The sequence below is a fragment of the Hyperolius riggenbachi genome, chromosome 4, assembly GCF_040937935.1.
Source record: "Hyperolius riggenbachi isolate aHypRig1 chromosome 4, aHypRig1.pri, whole genome shotgun sequence".
NCBI classification, from domain to species: domain Eukaryota; kingdom Metazoa; phylum Chordata; class Amphibia; order Anura; family Hyperoliidae; genus Hyperolius; species Hyperolius riggenbachi.
The window spans coordinates 17,701,391-17,728,428 of NC_090649.1; the positions used below are offsets into that span (position 1 = coordinate 17,701,391).

General features: G+C 43.9%; 1 protein-coding gene across 1 annotated transcript in view; it reads right to left on the reverse strand.

Annotated features, from left to right (window-relative positions):
* LOC137504562 (E3 ubiquitin-protein ligase RNF213-like) overlaps nt 1-27,038 on the reverse strand; it is a 526,907-nt gene that overhangs the window by 338,601 nt on the left and 161,268 nt on the right. Inside the window, exons 13-18 of the mRNA XM_068233144.1 lie at nt 23,428-23,618; nt 17,606-17,747; nt 10,416-10,551; nt 8,105-8,287; nt 6,642-6,781; nt 2,582-2,736 (exon numbers count right to left, since the gene is read on the reverse strand). Of these exons, the coding sequence (XP_068089245.1) occupies nt 2,582-2,736; nt 6,642-6,781; nt 8,105-8,287; nt 10,416-10,551; nt 17,606-17,747; nt 23,428-23,618 (947 nt within the window). The remainder of the gene's footprint in view (nt 1-2,581; nt 2,737-6,641; nt 6,782-8,104; nt 8,288-10,415; nt 10,552-17,605; nt 17,748-23,427; nt 23,619-27,038) is intronic.

A 27,038-nucleotide genomic window follows, 5' to 3' on the forward strand; every position in this document is an offset into this window, starting at 1 on the left:
CTCCTACCTCATACCGGAGGGAGGAGGGTCTCATCTGCCAGAGAATTATAGTATTTCAAAAGCCAGTTTACATACCATGGCTGAGAATTGAACCCAGGTCTCACTGTGTGGTGGGCAAGTACCTTAACCGCTGTACCACAACAGTACTAACTGAAGCTGGCCTAGCATTTACCATTTATGCTCAATCCAATAGAAACATTAGGTTACTTAAAGGGAACCTTAAAGAGAACCCGAGGTGAGATTTTATTATGCTAGTGGGGCACAGAGGCTGGTTGTGCATACTAACACCAGCCTCTGTTGCCCCATGCTGTGCCTCCAAGACCCCCCTGCACGCCACTATACCCCCCGCAGTGCTGGCGAGACGCAGCGTGTCGCCAGCACAATGTTTACCTCTGCCTGTCTGTTAGCGCCGCTCCCCCGCCTCCTCCGTATCGGCGCTACCCGCCTGTGTCCCTTCCCTCCCGCTGATTGGAGAGAAGTGACGCGGCGGGTAGCGCCAATACGGAGGAGGCGGGGGAGTGGCGCTGACAGACAGCACTTAAGTAAACATTGTGCTGGTGACACACTGCGTGTCGCCAGCACTGCGGGGGGTATAGCGGCGCACAGGGGGGTCTTGGAGCCACAGCATGGGGCAACAGAGGCTGGTGTTAGTGTGCACAACCAGCCTCTGTGCCCCACTAGCATAATAAAATCCCACCTCTGGTTCTCTTTAACTGAGAGTGATATGGATGTTTCCTGTTAAACAATACCAGTTTCCTGTTAAACAATACCAGTGTCCTGGCAGTCCAGCTGATCTCTGTGACTGCAATAGTAGCTGAATCACACCCTGAAACAAGCATGCAGCTAATCCAATCTGACTTCAGTCAGAGCACCTGATCTGCATGCTTGTTCAGGGGCTGTGGCTAAAAGTATTAGAGACACAGGATCAGCAGGCGATTCAGGCAACTGGCATTATTTTAAAAGGAAAAATCCATATCCTTCTCAGTTTAGGTTCCCTTTAAGGATTTGTAGCATAAAAGCCAACTCACATTGGCTGGGAATTTAACCCGGGTCTCCCTGTGTGGTGGGCAAGTACCTTAACTGCTGTACCACAACAGTACTAACTGAAGCTGGCCTAGCATTAACCATTTATGCTCAATCCAAGAAAAAAATTAGACAAGACAAATAGCATTAATATCACACTTTTCTCCTGGCGGACTCAAAGCACCAGAGCTGCAGCCACTAGGGCAGGCTCTATAGGCAGTAGCAGTGTTAGGAAGACTTACCTAAGGTCTCCTACTGAATAGGTGTTGGCTTACTGAACAGACAGAGCTGAGATTCGAACCCTGGTCTCCTGTGTCAGAGGCAGAGCCCTTAACCATTACACCATCCAGGCACTGCTTAAGGATCTAAGCCAGCACCTATTCAGTAGGAGACCTTAGGCAAGTCTTCCTAACACTGCTACTGCCTATAGAGTGTGCCCTAGTGGCTGCAGCTCTGGTGCTTTGAGTCTGCCAGGAGAAAAGCGTGATATAAATTTTATTTGTCTTGTCTAATTTTTCTCTTGGATTGAGCATAAATGGTAAATGCTAGGCCAGCTTCAGTTAGTATTGGTGTGGTCCAGCGGTTAGGGTGACTTGCCCACCACACAGGGAGACCCGGGTTCAATTCCCAGCCAATGTGAGTTGGCTTTTATGCTACAAATCCTTAAAGGGAACCTAAACTGAGAAGGATATGGATTTTTCCTTTTAAAATAATACCAGTTGCCTGAATCGCCTGCGGATCCTGTGTCTCTAATACTTTTAGCCACAGCCCCTGAACAAGCATGCAGATCAGGTGCTCTGACTGAAGTAAGACTGGATTAGCTGCATGCTTGTTTCAGGGTGTGATTCAGCCACTATTGCAGTCACAGAGATCAGCTGGACTGCCAGGCAACTGGTATTGTTTAACAGGAAACATCCATATCACTCTCAGTTAAGGTTCCCTTTAAGCAACCTAATATTTCTATTGGATTGAGCATAAGTGGTAAATCCTAGGCCAGCTTCAGTTAGTACTGTTGTGGTACAGCGGTTAAGGTACTTGCCCACCACACAGTGAGACCTGGGTTCAATTCCCAGCCATGGTATGTAAGCTGGCTTTTGAAATAGTATAATTCCCTGGCAGATGAGACCCTCCTCCCTCCGGGAGGAAGGGAGGCTGGGAGGAGGGAGGCCTAAAATTGAACCTAAAATAGGGGTTTATGTGAAATCTAGATTTTTGCCTGGGACTTTTGATGTGCATTTCACTCAATCATGTCTGCCTCCAGGTATTAGAGCCCTCGAAACATGTTTTCTATCATTTTTCCAGACGTCAGAATTTTTTCTATTTTTCAAACTTCACCTCCCCATTGAAGTCTATTGCGGTTCGCGAACTTTTTCGCGAACCAAACCTTTCGCAGAGCGAACTGAAAATCGGAGGTTCGCGACATCTCTACCCCTCAACAGTATAATAATGTAAATTGAAAGACTGCATGCATTGGTTAAGTGTTGATATACCTGGTCCTCCTGCTAGCCAATACACCAATGGGTGGATACTTATTTCAGCACATCCTGCCATATCTTACCTTAAACTCGTTTTCAGATGATACAGTGTTGGCCATAAGAATGAAGTCCCTCTTGTAACGCAAATACAGAGTACGCTGATCTTCATTTTTCTGTGAGGAAATGTATTTTCCCAATGGTGTCTTAGAGAAAAAATCTAAAAATGTAATTTCAGGACCTAAGTAAAACAAGAAAACAAGTCTATAAAATTCATGTGGAACTTAGAGCAGAGAAACTAAGACATTCAACATGGCAGTTATATTTATACATTGGGCTCTTCTCCGCTTATCCACCCTGTTCTTTTCTTCCTATTACCACATACAGGACTTCTCAGATGCTTTTCCCATTCAGTAGAACTCTCTCCCAAAACCTGTTCAACATTCACCAGCTTTTAAAATATGTAACGTATATATATACAGACAATTACATTCCATCATTGGTGCATCATTAGAGATGATTGGTGGCAATTGCCTTCTACAGGAATCTGTTATCAGTACAGTGATTCCATGAAGTCTTCTTCATTATGACAGGTTGCTAAATGGCAAACAAACAAGCTGTATTGTATTCCTTATTTACCACAGCGGGTAATGCTCATTCGTATGCTACTGACTATCCTTCCTCCTTAACCCAAACATCAGACCATACTGCCACTGAACAACATGTCTGCACAGTGATTGTTCCTAAAGCAGACACCAGAGGCATTTATACAATAAAGTTGTGAGGATTAGTGACATACCGAACATCACATTTTGCATTCCGGAAAGAAAATTTACTGCAAATGTTTACGAACAGGCTCCATACACTTAAATGGCAGGTGATTGGCTGCCGACTTTAGCGGTTAGTAAAGGTTAATTTTTCAAAAAGACCTTATAATACTTGAGAAAATTGATTGGGCTGAGTGTGGGAAATGCAGCGGTGCTCTAATGTTCCACTTCAGGATACTGGCAAAACACTTCTTCCACCTCCAGAGATCCCATGCAAAGTCTTTATATATCTGAAGTGCAGGGCTGCTCATCAGGATTTCGGATATCTGGGTAATCCGAATAATCCAAACTTTTTCAGCTATCCGACCACATTCGGATTTTGGATACCTGGGTGAAAATCCGGATAGCTATCCGTGGATATTTGGGCGCATTACACGGATATCCATGGATATTGCAGATATCCGGATCCGAAAAAGAAACCACCACCTCTCTCTCCTCCTCCTCCTCCTCCCTTGTCTTGTCTTCCAGGGATTTGTAGGATGTCAAAAACCAGCTCACATACATTGGCCAGGGATCGAACCCAGGACACCTGCTTGGCGGGCAGCTATGCTCAACACTATACTACAAACAATACAGGTTGAAGCCAGCCTTGTGATATACCATGAATCTACATGGCTATCTGGGGTTCTCTTCAGACAACTGTTGAACAAAAAAGGCAAGGCCATCCCTGGGTGAGCTTGAACCACCAGCCTTTCAGTTAACAGCCAAACACACTAACCAATTGTGCCAGAGAGACTGTGCACTCTGTTGCTGCTAAATTATTTTATGGGGTTGTATGTGTGTCTTTTGGAGGGAGGAAGTAAGTCTGCTCCAAGAAGATTAAAGCCACTTTTTCCTACAACGAAGCATTCCCTGTGTGGCAGGAGGAGGAGGAGGAGGAGGAGGAATAGAAGAAGGAGAAGGAGGAGGAAGAGGAGGAGAGAGAGAGAGAGAGAGAGAGAGAGAAAGAGAGAGAGAGAGAGAGAGGTGGTGGTGGGTTTTTTAGCTTCTAAAATGGTTTGGAAGCATTATAAAGAGAACTTCCGGTTTTCAATTCGGATATCCGACCCGGATTCGGATTAAAAAATAGTTGATCAAGATATCCGACCCGAATCGGATAGAGGGGTATCCGGATCCGAATTAGTTCCAGATAGTGAAAAGTGGTATCTGAGCAGCAGTGCTAAAGTGCAACTCCGTGCACAATATAAGCAAAAAAGGGGAATCTCTCAGTGAAAATAGTCCAAAAGCATTTTATTTGAGTACAGAATTTTTCACAAGTACAGCATAGTAAACTCACATTCCGAGGGCAAAGTGCATATCAATATATATATATATATATATATATATATATATATATATATATACACATAATTACCAAGTCCCGTGTGTTCAACGCTAATCCGCGGCCGCCGTTCGCCGGTATGGCCACTTCCGGTCTCGTACGGAGTACTTCCGGTTTGCGTCTGTAACCTCTGACGTCATTGGAGTGCGTATGCATGCCACCTGGGGATGCGACCTTAAGGTCGAATCCACTGTATGCACTCCAGCTATCTATTGCAATGGTAACGTCGCCACCAATCTGGGATAAAATATCTTTTAGTATAATGTGTTGTAAATGCACGAGAGCCTCGTACTTGACTTTAGTTCAGCATTTAACACCATCAGCCTCCAAATACTTCAAGAGAATCTTGCTGCCCTCGAGGTCCACCCTACCCTTCACCTGTCAATCATAGACTTCCTAAGCAACAAATCACATGCAATCAAGCTCATCTCGCAATTAAGGACAACCAACACAGGGGCCCCTCAAGGATGTGTACTGACGCCGTTCCTATTCTCCCTATACACTAACAACTGCAGGTCCACTGAGGACTCTGTTAAAGTTGTCAAGTTCACTGATGACACCACCATTGTTGGCCTCATCTCTGGGAATAATGAGCAGGAGTACCGCCACCAGGTTGACAGAATCTGCCACTGGTGTAGGGAGAACGGCCTGGTCCTCAACAATGCAAAAACAATTTAGATGATTGTTGACTTCAGAAAGCACGCTCTCACCCCACCTCCAATCAGCATTGACGACACGGAAGTTGTAAGCATTCCCTGTGCATGCCTCCTAGGCACGACAATCTCCAAGGACCTGTCTTGGAAAGTCAACACTACCTCCACCCAGAGAAAAGCCCAGCAGAGGTTATTTTTCCTATGCCAACTGAAGAAGTTCGGTATGGCCCAAGAGCAGCTGATGAGCTTCTACACAGCCACAATTGATTTGACAATTCTGTCCTCTGCTCCTCCAGCCTGGTCTGGTATGCTGGCTCCTCTGCCAGTGACAAACACAAACTACAGAGGGTCATCAGAGCAGCAGAAATAATCATTGGGAAACCTCTTCCCTCTCTAGATCAAATCTTCAACTCCAGACTACGCTCCAGAGCACTGAGGCTCATCAATGATCCATCTCAACCAGGCTCCCACTTTTTCAGTCGGCTTCCCTTGGGCTGGAGAATCCGGTCCATCTACACCAGGACCACAAGACACAGAAATAGTTTCTTCCCCTCAGCTACAAACTCTCTGAACTCTATGAACTCTTTCATCCTCCCCGTTAAGCGGGAACTGGTTGCACCTGATTGCGCTGCTGCACACTGTACAAAATCTATGTCACCTTATATAAATGATGCGTTCAAACTGATGTATATGTATGTTAATTGTACTGCATGTTTTTGTATGTATTGCAGTGTATTGTATGTCCTTTTACACATTAGCCCTGTACTTGCCAAACCCAATTCCAGGCACAATTCAGTAGTGCTTGGTGAAATAAAAGATTCTGATTCTGAATTGATGACGCTGCGTGCGCCTGACACTAGCAAGAGCAGGCAGTGTCATCAGAGAGACTCGCCGGGGGGCAATCACCGAGGGACAGGAAGTAGATGAAGAAGGGGAAGAGGAGATCGTCACGGGTAATCACAGCTTAAAAGACGTGAATCCGCGCACAGGGAAGCGGGGAGGGCATGACAGCGATGCAGCAGTTGAGTAATCGCAATTAACTGGATGAGCCTGACTCATCTTTAACGCTATTAGCTAGTTTTTTTTTTAGGAGGAGTGAGACTTGTTCTCAACGCTAGGGTCTGCTTCCACTTCTTAGAAAAAATTGATCCGTTTGCTGCATTTCAGCAAACGTTGCACAAAAGTCCCAACCTGTTACATTTTTCCAGATGTGCACATGTGTTTCCTATAGCCACCTATGGTGAAAGGTATCTGCCCTGGATGCCAATGCGACAAGGTCAGCTCTGCTCTGCACTGTCCATTGCGGATGGGAACTGTTATCTAAATGTCATCTGAATGTTATCACCTTCTCCACTGTCCATGTGCTGGGCTTGACTCCAGATCTCTTTCAAATAATCTTTAATCCTCCAGCTGAAAGGCAACCAGTTCTTCCCAAAGACAGAGATATTCATGTGGTTCCTAACCAGTATGGTTTCAGTCTCTTTCCTGAAAACAAATCAGTCATTCAAATGCCATATTATATTTGATAATAAATACAACTCTATCAAAGCCCAGCCATGCTTATAAATATTTAATAGGTTCACCTCTCCCACACCTCAGACTGTTACGGTAGTCATACACAATTCAGCCACAGTCTCTCATTTTTTGAGAGAGAGAGAGAGAGAGAGAGAGAGAGAGAGAGAGAGAGGGGCAGAGGGAGATTGACAGAGAGAGTATTTCTATTTTTTTTTTATTTTTATTATTATTAATTTTGATAAAGGATAAACAATAGATTTAACTGATTTTTTTTTACATATGTTTCCAATCAGATGAGTTGGAAAACTCAGATTAAAAAATGCAGATTTAGAAAAAAACACAACACACAACGGCTTATGGTATATTGGTTTCCTTTTTTTAAATTGTTACATCATGCCGAAACATCTATCAGATTTCTCTGGTCGAAAAAAAATGTAAAGGATGTATGGTCATAACTCTTATCCAGCTGATACAAGTACTCCATGAATGACTGGCTTTCCTTGCATGGGACTACCACTAAAACATGCAAGGAAAGCCAGTCATTCATGGAGTACCTCCTAACAGACCCAGCAGACTCCTGACTACAGGCGCCACTACCAGAAGAAACTGCTTGGAGTCACTACTGTAGGAAAAGTTCTTGTTCTAAGGAGCTCTTTCATGACACCAAGTCCTGCCAGATAATACTATCCCTGAAGGAAATTCTGAGGTGCCCCTTAAAGTGAACCTCCAGACTAAAAATCTACTCAGCAGCTCGAAAAAGGCCTGGTGTTTCTTTAACAGTTTCACAGCATCAGAACTTTGTTTTTCTTACCTAAGCCTCATTTTTAGCTGCACAGAAGCTAAGCTCTGCCCCATCAAATAATTCTGCCCAGGCATTTTTTCCCCTGATGCTGTGCAAAGCATGATGGGATTTCTGATGCTGCTGTTCTTGTTGCCTAGCAGCTTGGAGGGGTGATCAGGGCAGAGGACAATTGGAACTGTGTCTCATGCTTCCTGTCACCTCCTTGCAACCAAAAAGATGGCTGCCCCCATGAAATCACAAACATTTGCCTGTTCTTTTAAAACAGGTAAGAGATTATATTACCTATCCATTTTAATTAACATAACTAATGTAACTTAATGACAGTATGTTTGTTAAGGCTGAAGTTCATCTTTAAATGTGTAGTCCTACAAAATATTTGCTATAAGCATGAGCTACAAGACTAAACAACCAACAAGTACAAGTGGTTCTGATGAATTAAAAATTAGATAAGCAGAGTCTGTTGACTGTTCATCTCTGTAGGTAAGGATTACCTGTGGATGTTTGAGATTGGTAGGAAAACCTCATCCTGATAAATGTACATCCATAACGATTTCACAAAGTCCTCCATATTCTGGTCTGTCATGAGATCCAGGTTGGCATTGCAATCAAGAATTGACATGATCTGGCACAAAAGTGGTGTCACAGCTTTCTGGACCCGTCTCCAAAGGGTTTGTCTGCAAGTATAATGACATCCTCATTACTTGTGCTAAACACAGAAATAGCATCCCCCTCCCCTCAGTCCTTATGCAGGGAAATCTTACAGGTTAACAATACAGACATTCTGTGACAAATCAACATTTTCTCAAATATTTCATCTCTGTTGGGAGACTGTAGTATGGGTGAAATTAGTTCCCCATGAGCGGTGTTGCATCGCTGGGATTGCCCTTCCTGATTGTGGCCACGTGTGAGGATGATGCCCACCTCTCTCTCTACCCTGCTTGAAAAACTCTGATTGGTTGGTGCTTGTGTGTGAATGAGAGAGCTAAGAGAATGAGCAGCAAGCCCCCAAAGAAACCGGAAACCGGCGAAATTGTCAGGAGCCACCCTCGCATGGGATGCCATACCGTCCTGCTGTGAATACTGCTTGGCTTTAAGAGGGCCTCTACACCTTGCCTGGCATGCCGACCAAGGAACACTTTGGGCCACCACTGCACTGACCCGTGGGGGCTCTACCTCTCTGCTTAGCAGTAGCCACTGCACACTGACTAGTAAACAGCTTAAGGCCCCGTTCACACTTGCGGTTGTTTGCCAAACGGACCGGATGACCTGACCGGATCCGGACCGGATCCGGATCCGGTCAGGTTGCATCAGGTGGTAATCAGGATGCGATCCGGATCCGTTTGGCAAAGTTAACCTAAAAAAAAAAAAAATGTTGGGGTCTGGGAGGTCAGCAGAAGGAGGACCTGTGGAATCAGGCCCTCTGCTGTTTAGCACTCACCTCCACCTCCGACATGCTGCCAACATCTCCGGATCCGGATCCAGCTGTGCTGCTCCACTCCAAAATGCTTGCCCATGTGTCCCCAACCAATATCGCCGCAACAATCCGCATAGGAAGTGGGGTAGAACATCCGGATTTCTCAGCCAGTGTGTTGTGCGGCCTCCGGTTCCCATTTGTTTGTATTGGCCGGATGGTGCAGTCCGGCTCCGCCCCGGATACGGCTGCCGGAGGGGCCGGATGAAAAAATAGCGCATGTTGGAACGGAGGCCGGAGTCCGGATCCGGCCCGGATCCGGTCCGGCTCCGGTTCTGCAGAACGGACCCATGTGAACGGACGCATAGGCTTTAATTGCTATGCCGTGCGTCCGTTCCGTCCGTTCTGCAGGCGGTGCGGCTCCGGCACGGCGATTCCGGAGGGCCACCGCAAGTGTGAACCGGGCCTAAGACAACTCCACGATGCAGGAGGACACCTATTCCCATCTATGAGTGCATCCAGTGATTCAGCTGAGTGATGGTTGGGTGAGATTGTCACTTATACTACTACAATCTCTTGGCATTACATCTCGCTTGCTTATATTGGCTAACACTGTTCCATAATTGTCCTGCCCACTTTGAACGATATCACTGGGTGCTGGTTTTTGTCATAGTACCACGCTGGTGCCATCAAGCTCCACTTTGCAGGAACTCTTTCATTGCTGGGCCGGATCTTTTTCCATGTTATATTGATATAAGGTGACATATTCAACATCTCACTTGGACTAAGGGGTCTGTGTGGTATATGGCGGTAGTTTGAAAGGAGGTGGTGTGTGTGATGCATGACGGGGTGGACAATAATTTTATCCTGATTCTTTGACTATAAAGCTAATTCTGTTATTGAGTTTGTTGCTTTTGAAATATAATTTGGTATGCTTTGATATTTTGGTAATTTTGTGTCACCCACTTATGCCTTACCACACTTTTTCACTTTCAACATTTTGAATTGTTTCTCAATCCCATGTTGCTATGAGCAGCCTACAGGTGCTACGTGTAATTTTATTGGGTAGTGACACCACAGATTCTATTAACTGGTGGCATGAGAGTTCTCCACCCACCCAGCTAATCCTGGTGCCCAAGTCACCTGCCCAGCCAGTTGCCGTTTGGAACTACAAGATGCCCTTAAGTTGGAAGTTCATAAGACATGTCTATCTAGGTATTTCTTTCACTTATTAAAACTGCAAGCATTTCTTTGAATGAAGCATAGCCTGTCCTCTAGAACACAAGTGGTAATCAGATGATGCTGTGGTATACATTTTGTTTATGTCCTCCCAAGTAAAAAATATAAAAATGTTAAGCAAATAAATAAATATATTTCTTTGCTTACTGCACCTGAAAGTTCCAGATTCCTGCAGAGCTTTTTGATTTTCAGCCACTCGTGTGACCCAACCCTCAGCATAAGTTCTGTCTGCTTCCTCCGCTTTCAACATGCCATATAGCCGCAGCTTGAGCATTTTCAGGAAAGATTCTGTGTGGACAAATACATTTCATGAGGTAAGTTAAGACTTTTTCATACAACAGGAACTACAATAGACAACAAATGGGAGGACACTCCTTTGGGGCTATAACTCAGTACATCTGACCACAGCTTAAAACCCCTCACCAGACACATATTTTCCCAGACCTGTGCAGCTGCAGAGCACATTGTATTAGCAGTCATAGAAGATCCTTGATTAGTTAATGTTGAAACAAAATGGGAAACACTGAAATTGTGACAACCACAACCCCCCTCCGCCCCCCTGTAAAAGCAGCATCCTTTCTAATGTGCACTCTTTATGGTTTGTGTTTTTTGGTTGTGAGATATTTTGGGGGGAAATTTCTTATTACCTTTCTGTACTCCCTCCTTTTAACTCATAACAATAACCTTCCACTCCGGTCCTAACCTGCCCCTCTTGACTCTTAACACTCTGGCTCTGCTATCCTAACACTAAGGCCTCGATTCATAAAGCATTACTGCATGCAGTAATGCTGAAAACAGCTGACTTTACCAAGCACTTAGGAAAGTGTCAATTCATAAACCCTGTTACCGCATGAAAAACAAATTCCCGAGCAGTGAGGTAAATTACCGATTTCAGCCATGAACTCCTCCAGCACATGGCAGGAAATGTCAATTCATAAAAGTTTAGAGCAGGCGGTATTGACATGGAGAATACCGCCTGCTATGAGGAGGTGATTACACTGATAACAGTGCGATAAGAGCTGGGGACTGTGTAAAAAGCCAGCAGCAGAGAGATCAGAACAAACACGGCTTTTTGGGAATACTTTAGGCTGTGTTTTTAACCTCTTGGGTTCCTGTTTGAGATGTTATTTCACATCAGAAAGCCTGCATGTGTAAAGTTTCTTGAAGTTCTTCTAAGCTGTGGCAATTAAATAGATTGTTTACAAAGACTAATAGACAGATTCAGCACAGATTCAGGTCAAGGAGAGGCAGTTTAATCATACTTGCACATCTAAAGGGAAGTTGGTGATGCCCCTTTTATTGTAATGCTGTCTCTGCAGAGAACAGCCAAATGTAACAAATCAGCCAGCTCATTAATGTAACAACTCAGCCAGCTACATTCCTCATGCCGACAGTTCAGTTTCAGAAAATCCCCGCATTTCTAACGCAGCTGTGAAATGGTTTATGAATTAGCACACAGAAGTCTAAAATACAGAATGTGGTATTTTCCCTCCCATATTTTTTACCGCAAAGCCTTTTATGAATCGAGGCCTAACTCTCCACTCCTAACACTAACCTTTCCCCTCTCCACTCCTAACACTAACCTTTCCCCTCTCCACTCCTAACACTAACCTTTTCCCTCTCCACTCCTAACACTAACCTTTCCCCTCTCCACTCCTAACACTAACCTTTTTCCCTCTCCACTCCTAACACTAACCTTTTTCCCTCTCCACTCCTAACACTAACCTTTCCCCTCTCCACTCCTAACACTAACCTCCTCCCTCTCCACTCCTAACACTTACCTCCTCCCTCTCCACTCCTAACACTAACCTTTGCCCTCTCCACTCCTAACACTAACCTTTCCCCTCTCCACACCTAACACTAACCTTTCCCATCTCCACTCCTAACACTAACCTTTCCCCTCTCCACTCCTAACACTAACCTCCTCCCTCTCCACACCTAACACTTACCTCCTCCCTCTCCACTCCTAACACTTACCTCCTCCCTCTCCACTCCTAACACTAACCTTTCCCCTCTCCACTCCTAACACTAACCTTTCCCATCTCCACTCCTAACACTAACCTTTCCCATCTCCACTCCTAACACTAACCTTTCCCCTCTCCACTCCTAACACTAACCTTTCCCCTCTCCACTCCTAACACTAACCTTTCCCATCTCCACTCCTAACACCAAGCGTTCCCCTCCCCACTCCTAACACTAACCTTTCCCCTCTCCACTCCTAACACTAACCTCCTCCCTCTCCACACCTAACACTAACCTTTCCCCTCTCCACTCCTAACACTAACCTTTCCCCTCTCCACTCCTAACACTAACCTTTCCCATCTCCACTCCTAACACTAACCTTTCCCATCTCCACTCCTAACACTAACCTTTCCCCTCTCCACTCCTAACACTAACCTTTCCCCTCTCCACTCCTAACACTAACCTTTCCCCTCTCCACTCCTAACACTAACCTTTTCCCTCTCCACTCCTAACACTAACCTTTCTCCTCTCCACTCCTAACACTAACCTTTTCCCTCTCCACTCCTATCACTAATCTTTCCCCTCTCCACTCCTAACACTAACCTTTCCCCTCTCCACTCCTAACACTAACCTTTTCCCTCTCTACTCCTAACACTAACCTTTTCCCTCTCCACTCCTAACACTAACATTTCCCCTCTCCACTCCTAACACTAACCTTTTCCCTCTCCACTCCTAACACTAACCTTTTCCCTCTCCACTCCTAACACTAACATTTCCCCTCTCCACTCCTAACACTAACCCTTTCTCTCTCCACTCCTAACACTAACCTCCTCCCTCTCCACACCTAACACTAACATTTCCCCTCTCCACACCTAACACTAACCTTTCCCCTCTCCACTCCTAACACTAACCTCCTCCCTCTCCACACCTAACACTAACCTTTCCCCTCTCCACTCCTAACACTAACCTCCTCCCTCTCCACACCTAACACTAACCTTTCCCCTCTCCACTCCTAACACTAACCTTTCCCCTCTCCACTCCTAATACTAACCTTTCCCCTCTCCACTCCTAACACTAACCTCCTCCCTCTCCACTCCTAACACTTACCTCCTCCCTCTCCACTCCTAACACTAACCTTTCCCCTCTCCACTCCTAACACTAACCTTTCCCATCTCCACTCCTAACACTAACCTTTGCCCTCTCCACTCCTAACACTAACCTCCTCCCTCTCCACACCTAACACTAACCTTTCCCCTCTCCACTCCTAACACTAACCTTTGCCCTCTCCACTCCTAACACTAACCTCCTCCCTCTCCACACCTAACACTAACCTTTCCCCTCTCCACTCCTAACACTAACCTTTCCCCTCTCCACTCCTAACACTAACCTTTCCCCTCTCCACTCCTAACACTAACCTTTCCCCTCTCCACTCCTAACACTAACCTCCTCCCTCTCCACTCCTAACACTAACCTTTCCCCTCTCCACTCCTAACACTAACCTTTCCCATCTCCACTCCTAACACTAACCTTTGCCCTCTCCACTCCTAACACTAACCTTTCCCCTCTCCACTCCTAACACTAACCTTTCCCCTCTCCACTCCTAACACTAACCTTTCCCATCTCCACTCCTAACACTAACCTTTCCCCTCTCCACACCTAACACTAACCTTTCCCATCTCCACTCCTAACACCAACCTTTCCCCTCTCCACTCCTAACACCAACCTTTCCCCTCTCCACACCTAACACTAACCTTTTCCCTCTCCACTCCTAACACTAACCTTTTCCCTCTCCACTCCTAACACTAACCTCCTCCCTCTCCACTCCTAACACTAACCTCCTCCCTCTCCACTCCTAACACTAACCTTTCCCCTCTCCACTCCTAACACTAACCTTTCCCCTCTCCACTCCTAACACTAACCTTTCCCCTCTCCACTCCTAACACTAACCTTTCCCCTCTCCACTCCTAACACTAACCTTTCCCCTCTCCACTCCTAACACTTACCTTTCCCCACGGCCAATTAGTAAGAGCCCCAGATATGTATTAAGACCATACAAGGCCCCAGCAAGTCCAAATTAATTTTGTCCACTCCCTTTCCCCCGCCCTCCCTGTTTATTAGTTGAAAGCTTAATTAGGCAAGTTGGAAGATTTCAGTCCAACAAGAAATGGGGGACTACAATGTAATACTGCAGAACAGGCAGTTAAGTTTTTGTGTTGTAACTAGAATTACTGTAAGTAGCTGGGTTAGCCAAATACCAGAGTTTAATAAACCCATGCTTCCAGACAAAATAATCAAATAAGTAGTAGGCTTCAGCCTATCACTGCCTATCACTCCTGTGTGTCCCAGGGGGACAGCCGTGTCACACGGCTGCCCCCAGTTCAGCGCTGCTGCTGATCGCTTGGCTGTACATGCTAATTAGACAGCGGTTTCGTGGTCTAACAGTCTCCCGAGCGGTGATCGCCGTTCGGAGACCGGTAATTCGGAGACCGCCCCCCAAGCAGGACACGCGCACGCAGCCTGCGCACGATCTTCTGCAGTAGCCAGCCCCAGGACTTGACGCCAATTGGCGCTAGGCAGTCCTGGGGCTGCCGCCCCGTTCACGCCCATTGGCATGACGCAATAGTTAGGTAGTTAAAGTAAAAAAAAAAAAAAATAGAAACAAAAGACATTATGTCTCATGTTTTACCCAATATAGTTTAAAAATAAAAAGTGCAACTGTCGATAAAACCCAGAAATTGCATTTGGTTATGTCTGCTGTTCATCACAAAATGTAAATGATGTTCCAAAAACAATTTATTGCAGCTTTGCTTCCTATGTCCACCTTTTAATCTTAAAGTGAACCTCCAGACTAAAAATAGACTCAGCAGCACTGAAAAGGCTTGGTGTTTCTTTAACAGTTTCACAGCATCAGAACTTTTTTTCTCTTATACATGCCTCATTTTTAGCTGCACAGAAAAAAACTGCCCGGGCATTTTTCCCCTGATGCTGTGCAAAGCATGATGGGATTTCTGATGTTGTTGTTCTCGTTCTGCTGTTTTGGTGCAATTTTTTTTTACATTTTGAATTTGACATTTGAAGCCTAGCGTGTGCAGCTGGGAGGGGTGATCAGGACACAGGACAGTTGGAACTGTCTCCTGCTCCTTGTCACCTCCTTTCAACCAAAAAGATGGCTGCCCCCATGACAAAGATGGCAGCCACCATGACTCACAAACATTTGCCTGTTATTTTAAAACAGGGTGGGTAAGAGATTATATTACCTATCTATTCTAATTAACATAACTAATGTAACTTAATAACAGTATGTTTGTTTAGGCTGACGTTCCCCTTTAAAGCGGTCCTGAACCCAAAAGTTCTCTCTGCTCTAAAAGATAGCCCAACAGCATAATAACCTGTAAACAAAGAAAAACGAATTGTTACAGTTGATACAAATCCTAAAATACATTTGCAATGTTTCTACTTCCTGATTCATGAAAGCAGACATAATGTTAACCTCCTGTGCTTTCAAATGAGCTTATCTGCAATGGCAGTCATGTGACACAGGGGAGAGATCAAATAACAATACAAATTACAAATTAGACACAAATGAGGGGGAATTAAACAGGCTAAACTCTGTAAATACATACAGGGGGTATTTCTCTATATTATCCTTCTGTCCTGTGCAAGAGTTCAGGTCCCCTTTAAGGGAAGGTTTGGTGATCTCAAGATGCCTCCTGTAGGTGAGGATCAGTTAAATTAAGCAGTGGTCAGAGTTGCCAAGGGAAGCCTACTAAGCAGCCCTATATGCATCCTTGAGGACTGTGTAGCAGTGGTTCAGGGTATTTGGGTTTCAGGTGAGGCAAGTAATATGCTGCTTGTAATGAGGCAGCTCCCGGGAAAAGGTTTGCTCTGTTGAAGTCCTCCATGATGATGAAGAGGGAGTCTGGGAGGGTTGTCTTCCACAGTGAGATGGGGTTGCTTAGTATGCGCAAGGCATTCTTGGCGTCGGGGGAAGAGGGGTGTTTACTTCTGTGAGTGCAAAAGAGGAGAACTCTCTGGGTGAGTACCGTGGTCATCAATTGATGAGTAGGAGATCGACATCTGGAGTGCAGCTTTTGGTCAGGATGGACATGTTGGTGCACCATTTGGCATTGATAAAGAAGCAGATGCCACCACCCTTCCTTTTCCAATGCATAGTTCCAATCTACATGAAAGAAGGTGAAACCAAACAGATGAAGGGAGTTGTCCAGGAAGTTGTTGTTCAGCCAAGTCTCACTGAAGCAGAGAACAGGAGTGTTCGTGTCAATCATATACTGCTGCTGAGTAGAAGCAGATCTCCCAGCTTATCGGGGAGGGAAGTCCATTCACTAGCAGAAGATAGGATGGCTGAGCGTAGCCTATTTCTTTTAAGCCTCAAAAGATTTTCTACCCATTTTCCTCAGACCCCGGCGAGTTGTTCAGTGTTGGCCCTTTTGGTGGCCCCCAGGGACGTACATTTGTTGGAGTGGTGCATTCTGGGGTCTCCCATTTCCATTGGTTATCCCTTGTGTTGGTGGTGTGCTGAGGAGACTGGGGGTGTGACATCTGTCCATTTAGTCAGGGTTGTGGATGGGGTGAAGGAAGGAAGGGCCTCGTAAGGGAAGTGAAGGGGTGGGCCTGGTGGTAAGCGGAAGGATGGGGGATGTAGGGAGATGTACATACATGTATACAGTGCAAGTAGTTCATACTGTGTGGGGGGACAGCACATATAATGTGCACAGTGGCGTAGCTAGGGTATTTGACACCTGAAGCTGACTATTTACAGACACCACCCCCCCCCCCCCCTTCCCCGGGGAAAAAAAAATCAAGGAATTATTTTTATAATTATTGTTGTGTTGCGGACGAAGTTTGGGGAAAAGGCACGCAACAACGAAAATGGCTTTGGCCAAGGCAGGATGAGAGCTGAGCCACCTGTAATGTAGCAGTGTAACTCAAAGGCAGTAGGCCCGTGTTTCCTACTAAACACAGGCAAAGTGACCCTAAAGGTAATTGCCATGGCCTTACTACAGGAATTAAGGCAGTTCTGAAGACAAAGGGATCAAACTCAGTATTAGCAAAATGTACCTAATAAAATGTCTAGCGCAATTTTCCTTACAAAGGGTTGGTGTTATGTGGCAATGGCAGGGTTGGCTAAGTCCATTACCTGCAAATGGCCCTTTTTGTAGAATTTTAAACTGTACATTACTTTCTAATTTTAAGCTACCTTTCTGTTTTTTAAATTCTGATCGTTTACCTACTATCTTTGTACTATTTCAAGCTGGTTATTTATTGGACATAAACTGCTTAAATTTCAATAACAAACTGGAAACATTTGTGTTTTAAGCTTTTGACTGGTGAAGTACAACAGAACAGTATCAACACTTACTTTGTATTGGTTCTTTTGTGCTCAGAAGGTTTAGCAAAATCTCAATCCTTTTAGTACTGCGGCTTTGAAGATCCTCCTCATCTCTTAACAAGGCTAAAGCATTCTGAATGCAGCTCCGGATGAGAATGGTGGTGTCCAAAATCTAGAAATTCACAGAGAATACTGTAAAACCTCACAAAAAGCACATAGTCTACTGGTCTTTTAAAACTCCCCGCAAACTTACAACATGGCAAGTGACAACTGGTTCAGCAAAACCCGATCAGTCTCACAGCTTCTGGATGACTCTTCTGTAGTGTAGTATTGTGTACAGCCTCCTCCCCTTACAGGCATTCGTCACTACACTGGGAGCTAGAAATACCTCACTTCTGGTAGTTCCTGCCAGTCCCAGCACCCACAGCCTAACATTACACCACATGTGCCCTTCATCAGGCTTTCTCTGAGAAGATTAACTTATAGCAGTGACAGTGTGAGCTGCAGGAACCAGCCAGTGTCTGGACTTCTTACCAGGTACTTAACTGTGGTTTGCTTTATATTTTATAGTCATGTAGATTCTGCAAAGACACAATCATGTTCTGTAACTGAGTGTTCCACCATTCCAGGAATACATTGGTGCATCATGTAGAAGGACTTTAACTGGTCAGACCCATCGTCACAGATCTTCTGTATGCACACATGATATATAGTCACTAGGCATTAGGCCCATTTATTAACACACGGAAGCAGGCAGACGCAAACACCTGCACTTTTATTAGGTTGGATTGTGGTCATTCCATGGTCAGCAAAAAATAATTTCCACAGTGGCCTCCTCATTAAAATATCTAAACCATAACATGTCTTAATCACTATCTAAAATCCTTCATGGACACAAATGTTCTGTTCGTACTAAAGGTTTCCTGAAATGGAGAACATTAGAGAGCCTGAATGATCTGGCAAATCTGGCCCGGAAAAAAAGAACAAAGCGACTGCTACGCCGGGGCTCTAGGCATTTATTTTTAAAGCAAACCTGTGAGGCTTGCAAATTACTAACATACAGTAGATATTTACCTCAGGAGAGGCCATTTTCTTTCACCTCCTTTCCTGCGCTGTGTCCTCCCGAATTTCACTGCACTGCAATAACGGCGCAGGCGTAGAACATGTTTCATCAGTGCGCCTGTGCAGACAAGGCACATGACTGCGTGATCACCATGTGTCTATATCAGTGCACCTGTGCAGACAAGGCACATGACTGCGTGATCACCATGTGTCTATATCAGTGCACCTGTGCAGACAAGGCACATGGCTGCGTGATCACCATGTGTCTATATCAGTGCACCTGTGCAGACAAGGCACATGGCTGCGTGATCACAACGTGCTTTAGAAGCGTCACAGAACAAATGTCTGACTATTGTTGCTAATGTGAGAACTTCGCACAGCATCTCATGGTCATTCGGTGTAAAAAAAAAATGTATTTTGAACTAAAGTAACTGCTAGTGTTGTAGATCACAACATTTCATGGTCAGTTGGCCATAAGAATGAACAAACATGCTATGTTGAAAAACAACCACCAGTGTTGTAATGAACTATCATAGCACATCTAGTTAAGATATATACCGTAAACAGTAATTTATTAATAAAAACAAAACACATTCATGTCACATATGGATCACAGTAGGTAAGCTGCGGGCTGCGGCCGGTGAACTGGCGCGGTGTCTATTAGACACCGCAAGCCAGTTCACCACGTGGTGAGACACACCCACTGGCGGGGGTGGCCGCAGTTCCCCCTGTCAGGTTTTAAGCTATCGAAAAGTAATTTATAGAGATTTATATGTTTAATAAAAACATAATTAATGTTCTTTAAAAAAAAAATAACCTTATAGGATTGCATGGTTTATTATAGATATTAACAAGTGTGTCCTGATTTATATGATATATTCTGCATGCTTGATCTATCATATGGATTACAAGAAATAGATGTTTTATTTTACTTTTATAGGATATTATGCTATTTAACAAATGTAATGATATATCAGTGAAATTTAGAAAGGATAGGTCCTATAACCTCATTCAGACTGCTGACAAAATGCTGATCCAGGTATACGTGAATAGTCTAAATCTTTAAAGGACTACTGTAGGGAGGTAGGAGGGAAAATGAGTTGAACTTACCCAGGGCTTCTAATGATCCCCCGCAGACATCCTGTGCCTGCGCAGCCACTCACCGATGCTCCGGCCCCGCCTCCGGTTCACTTCTGGAATTTCAGACGTTAAAGTCTGAAAACCACTGCGCCTGCACAGCCATGTCCTCGCTCCCGCTGATGTCATCAGGAGTGTATTGCGCAGGCACAGACCAGACTTTATATAGTTAAATGTATAATATATGGGAAATTTACTCAATACCAAATGTAGAAGATAATTCTGAGGTTTTCTACAGAGCTTGCATCTGTGTTTTATGGATGTCCTCACTCAGAGACAGAGCCATATTTGCTGGGATAACATTCTCGAATCATAGAAGTTGTTCTTAAACAGAACCATAATTTACTGAGTTGACCAACCATATTTACCCAAACTTTTGGAAATTCCAGCTAAGTTTGTAAAAGCCTATAAAGTGGTCAGTTTCATCTGGTTGTATATGATAAATCCTGTTTTTATTTACTGAGGAAATGAACCATTGTTCCAATGTAATGAAATGTCAACAGAGTGTTTAATATAGTCTTGGCAGGTCAGAGGTTATTGGACATTTATTTTGAATAATATATATATGTAATACAAGAGTGCCCCCTGCTAGAGAAACTACACATCTAGAAATAGAAAAAATGCTGATATCTTGAAAGTCACCTGGTTAATATTAAGTTGATATTTAAATGAGCTAGTTAATAAGAAATTTGAAAGAATACGTCACCCACCAACTCCAATTGGATCTTAGTTAATCCCTAGAGGTTGGATTATAGATAAGAGGGGAAATAAATTAAGAGTGCACTGGACACTCTAGAGACACTCAAAAGAAAAGACACACACACACTCTCATCCTCTGAAAACAGAGCCACAGACAGACAGACGGAAAGCATCTCACGCCCTACAAGCCTTGAGGCCACTCCCACCTAAGAAGACTCCAAAGAAAGGGAGATCTGGTTAGCTGTGCAGGCCTGGCAACATTCCTTATTCCATATTGTTGGGAATTATAGATTTTAATTATATTAAAGCCAACTAAGTTATGGGCTTTGATTTTAGTGATTCTATACCTTGTATAGAGTACCCTGAACATGTGACATTCCTGGCATTGCAAACTGGGAATATCCGTATTTAATTTGGGTTCATTTTTCACTAAATTTTTGATTAATGTTTTTTTTTTTAAGTTCAAGCTTATAACTTGATAGGGAGATAGAGATTGGTTGATATAAAAAAAAAGTTTCATTGACAGATCAGGTCATAATTTCATAATTCCATATCATTTTCTTTGTCCTCAAATTACATTCTTTTTAACCATTTGAGGACTGCAGTGTTAAACCCCCCAAGAGACCAGGCCATTTTTCATGATATTCGGCACTGCAGCTTTTAGGCCAAGCTACAGGGCCGTACATCTCAGCACACAAGTGATCCCCCCCCCCCCCCCCTTTTCTCCCCACCAACAGAGCTCTCTGTTTGTGGGGTCTGATCGCTCCCCAGATGTTTGTTTGTTTATTTTTGTATATGTATGGGGTTTTTTTTAAATAAAATGTGTTTTTTTTAAACAGCTACACTCCCCCCTCCCTCCCTCCCTCCCCCTGCCAGCCAATCCCTGTGATCAGCTGTCATAGGCTTCAGCCTATGACAGACGATCACCTCTGTGTCTCAGGAGGGGACAGCCGTGTCACACGACTGTCCCCAGTACAGCGCTGCTGTAAATCACAGCACTGTATGGGTAATAAGACAGCGATTTCGCCATCAGTCTCCAGGGTGGCGATCGCCGCGCGGAGACTGAAGGCGGAGCTCCGCTCACCAAGCGGCCTGCGCGCGATCTCCTGCAAAAGACAGCACACAAGTAACTAGTTGTCCTGACTTTTCACTCCTTGTACCAATATCTTGAGAAACTCGCTATAAGAATTTAAGGTTGGGCATTTACTATAGCAAGACTCCTCCCATTATTATTTTGTAGGAGGTCTTAGCTTTTGATTTTATAGTTCTGGTTGTAGTTTATATGACTGTATGGTATAAAATGCCTGACACCCACCCCCCCGCGCGGCTGGGACTACCCCCCCCCCCCCCGCACAACACTCCAGGCGACCGCATTGCATTAGGCGCCTCTGCTCTAAATCACCACTTCTCATTCCCATATACATGATTTTTCACATATCCCTCCCTTACTTTAGAATTCCCTCTATACGTTTGTTTGACATTTACCAACATTGACAAATGCAACTAACCTCTTTAGGGAAGCATAACATGTGACTGAGGCTATTCTAGCCAGTTACCAATGATGAACCAGTGTTTCAAAGTAAATTATGCAATAAAACAAATGGGCCCATACGCAATTATCTTTTTCTCCTGAGTCTTCACCTAGAAGATAACTTTTCATTTTTAATTTAGAGTAACTTTACAACACTTTTGATTGCATATCAATTGAAAAAGAGCAAAAAAGTAGGTAGGAAGGTACGGACATAAGTACCTGAAGTATTTTCTTGCTTCCTGGTGATTTAAAAGGCAATATCACTTAAAGGAATACTATCGATACCCAAGTGTTCTAAAATGACAGTGTGCAAATAATGTCTAAGTAGCTGTGTAAACATTTTCCTACATTTCATGTTAAATATCAGAGGCAAAAGCTGTAATTTATTGAGGGTAGGATTTAGCTATATTGGGAGAAATCAATTGCAGAAGGGGTGTCTGCTTCAATGAACAGCCAGAGTTGCATATCAGACTACAGAAAGCAAATATCAAACATATCAAACTCTGAAAGCAAAAACAAGTATGAAAAGCTGACAATTAGTTACATTTCCTCTGCTCTCTTCAGACACTTCAGTCAGAAACACAGGACACAGGAGCTGCAGCAGCTGTTGGGAGCTCTCTTCTCTGTCACACACAGAGCTACATAGAGTAAACTTATCAAGTGTGAGGGGAATTTCCCCTCTCCTCATGGCTCAGTCAGCCGTCAGTTTTGGCGTCAGTAAACTTTGAAAGTATTTTGCTAACAGTAAACAAAGAAGTTGCTACTAAAATGTATACACCAGTACTTAGCAGCACTTCCCAAACAATTCCTGTGTCAATTGAAAAAAATATGTAAATTGATAGTATTCCTTTAAGGTAAAATTCAGGAGAAAAAGTTGATTACATCAGTTTTTTTTCTTCTTTTCGCCTGTTATCGATCATAGGGGCGAGATTTTCTTTCTTATTTTATCTTGATACTAGTAATACCTAAGCCTGTTTAAAAACGGGCTCTAGGTCTGTCATTGCTGCCACATGCCAGTGCACATGCGCAAACACACCGGCCCGGCCCCCTGGCCCATCCTGCTCCTGTCTCAGGCTGTCCCTGCAGCACATGCGCAGTAACGCAAACGCAGGGACACACACACACACACACTACACACATACCACACATACTACACACACACACGGACAGGACGCAGAGACACGGGGGATTATTATATAGGATTGCTATATTTACTGACTCTCTCATCTATATGCTGTATAAACTTACTATACTATATGCAATAGACCTGTATTTTATAAATATTGTCCTTGTGTGTCCATAGCATTTATTCATATTTATATGTATAGCCACATGGAATGTAAAATAATAATAATAATACATTTCTAAATTCTGTTTTTTCATATAGTGTTAGAGTGATTTTACTGTCTGGATCGATTCTTACATTCTCAGGTCTGGATGGTGGAACATCGGTCTGCATTTCTTGCTCTTCACTGATGGTCTCGTTATCAGTATCGTTGGACTGGCTCTCTGAATTTTCCATCTCAAACTCTTCAGAACCTTCTGAGTCTCCTTCCTGTTCCTCTGTTTCCTCCTCCTCTTCTCTACTTTCTGCTTCTTCTTCTTCTTCTTTTTCTGCAACAGTAAATGAAGTAAATTAGAATTCCAACAATTGTATTTGGGTTGTAGCTATGGTTGGAAATCAGACAATCAACCATCCATGACTTTGACCACCCACCCCTTACTAGGCCATGTTACCCAAGGACTGAATGAAAGCTTGGCTTCTTGCTAGTGCACGGTACTCACGTCTCCTGGGGCTACTGGTGTTGGTACTGCTCCTTGGGGGCTCTGGCCGGTAGCTACAGACTCCTTCCACTCTCCCCATCTGCTGGTTGCCTGGTGCGTTGCTCAGCAATGCCAGTAGCCTGAGGAGACATGAGTACAGTGCAATAGCACCTGGGACATACGTGCAAATTTATTTTTTCCAGGAGCTTTTCCAATTCTTCATTAAATTCTTGGGCGGAGCCTAACCACAGAGGGAGACGCTGGACCACGTAGATTTTATATGATATGCGCATTTTTAACTGAAGCATTGTGAGTGGAATTTTATGTGAATTTTACTTGGAATAAACAGTATTACACTATAGCAGTATCCGTTTGAGTTTAAGGCACTGTGGGAACATGGGAAGTTCACCTAAGTGGGAGACTGGAGCTGTTGAACAAGCGCTGTTGCTGGTCTTTTCGGGTCAGCTACACTATCTGGTAAGAGGCCTATGATTTTAAGGTGCTGGGTCACGATCTATGAGGTCTTGTGTGCTGGGCACTTGGCGGTGAGCACTTACAACAAACATACTACGCCATAGAGCTTTTTCCTTTGCATGTGCGGTTGGAGTACGTTTGAAGATACATAAGAGAGTTCGGAGGGAAATCACTGGCTGGGCCACACGCTCAGATCACCAACTGTTGTGATTGGCATTGGGCTCTGGTGAGCATAATCGTTTTCTCAAAAAGGATTCACGCTGTTATTACTAGCAGGAATTCAGCAGGGATTTGCAACTACAGGACTTCTGTGTTTTTAGGGCTCGGAAACTAGGACTTTTGCACACGAAAAGGCTTGCTTATAAGGACTTTCACAATGTTATATATTTTAAGACCTGTGTAATAGGACTTTTGTATTACAGGCTTGTGCATTAGGACCTTTGCAATTAGTAAATTTAGGGCTTGTGTACTAGGACCTTTGCAACTAGTAATTTTAGGGCTTTTGCACAAAATTCCTTTTATTAGGGTTTGCACACTATTATTACAGGCTTGTGTATTAGGACTTTTGCAATTAGTAATTTTAGGGCTTGTGTACTAGGATATTTTCAACTAGTAATTTTAGGACTTTTGTATAAAATTTTGTTTATGAGGGCTTGCACAATATTATTCCCTCTAGGACCTGTGTATATGGACCTTTGCTTTATAGACTTATGCGCCAGGACCTTTTAGTAATTTTTAGGAAACAATGGTGAACAATTGCATGATTATTGTCAACTTTAATGTACGGAGACCCTGTTGAGCGCTGATATCCCTGCAATACAAATTTTCTGTTTTGGGGATATACACCCGAGAATAATCATTAGCAAACCAGGCATACATCTGCTTTAGAAAATTATATTAGTGAATTATTATACAGTGAGGAGTGCACTTTATCCCGCAATTTCTATTTTATTGTCATTACATTCTTGCAGAAGAGGACATTTGTAGGATTGGGGTTAGAAGAAGTGATGAAGAAATGTGTATGCAATGCCATTGGCTTTCTTCTGGTGGACCTCATTTTGCATATTTTTTTAAATTTCTTATAATTCTGTTTATTTCAAGTTTAAACAATACAAATAAGAAACGGTATTGCAACCTGAACAAACAGGCATATCAGTTCAATGTAACATAATATCCTCAAAAATTATATGGTTGTAATAATGTTGCATACAACAAATGAAGAGATAAAAAGGAATGAAAATCAAAAAGAAGACTGGAAACGGAAAGATAAACACACGAGTGGTATCAGGTTCAAAAGCAATGTTAAAGAGAACCCGAGGCTGTTTTTACTGAAGATAATAGGACACAGCAGCATGTTCTCTGCACAATGACATGCTAGGTAAACGGTAGATTTTCACTAGTCTAGCGCTATTTTTCAGGGGGGACAGCAGAGGCCAGGAAGGAGGGGGGGCAGCAGAGGCCAGGAAGGAGGGGGGGCAGCAGAGGCCAGGAAGGAGGGGGGGCAGCAGAGGCCGGGAAGGAGTGGGGGGGACTGGCAGCGGCACCAGAAGGACACAGAGGCTTGTCTTTCTGCAGAGAACATGCCTGTGTGTCCTATTATCTTTAGTAAAAACCACCTCGGGTTCTCTAAGTCTGAATTAGGGATGATCAATGATATGCAAATACTTCTGAGTTCTTGCAAATGTGTGTACATTTTTATGCAAATACAGTAGCGGAAAGAATTGAGAGATTATTGGGTGGGGCTGGGGAAGACCCGGCTGTCATGGTACACATTGGCACCAATGACAAAGTTAGTGGGAGATGGAAGGTCCTCAAAAATGATTTTCAGGTACTTGGAGATAAACTTAAAGCAAGGACCTCCAAGGTGGTGTTCTCTGAAATACTGCCAGTGCCACGTGCTACATCTGAGAGACAGAGGGAGCTTAGGGAGTTAAATAAGTGGCTGAGAAATTGGTGTAGGAAGGAAGGGTTTGGGTTCCTGGAGAACTGGGCAGACTTTGCAGTCGGCTACAGGTTCTACAGCAGGGACGGGCTGCACCTTAATGGGGAGGGTGCAGCTGCATTGGGGGAGAAGATGGCTAAACGGTTGGAGGAGATTTTAAACTAGGATCTGGGGGGAGGTGGGAGGATAAAGTCTCAATACATAGACAAGATGAGGTAAAAAGACAGTGGGAACCTATCATTATGGAGGGTGGGGAGGGGGGTGGGGACAGTGTAAAGATAAAGGAGGTTGGTAAAAATTCAAGTAGCCCATTTCATCTAAACAAAATTGGTAAATGTGATGGTAAAAATATAAAGTGCATGGTAACCAATGCTCGGAGCCTTGCAAATAAAATAGACGAACTAGAGTTCATTCTGAATGACAAAGGCTATGACATTGTGGGAATAACCGAGACATGGATGGATGAAAGCCATGACTGGATAGCTAATTTAAAAGGATACAATGTGTTTAGGAGGGATAGAACAGGGAAAAAAGGTGGAGGGGTTTGTCTCTTTGTTAAGAATTCTTTTACAGCTGTCCTCAACGATGAGATGGAAGGAGATTGCGAAGATGTGGAGTCCATTTGGGTAAATATTCATGGTGGAAATAAAAGTTGGCAATTGCTTATTGGGGTATGCTACAGACCACCTCATATTAATGAAGCTGCAGAACTGCGATTACTACAGCAGATTGAAAAAGCTGCAAGTAAAAATGAGGTCATAGTTATGGGCGACTTCAACTTTCCAGACATTGACTGGGGTATTGAGGCTACCCATTCTGGTAAAAGCAGCAGATTTCTGGCAGCACTACAGGAC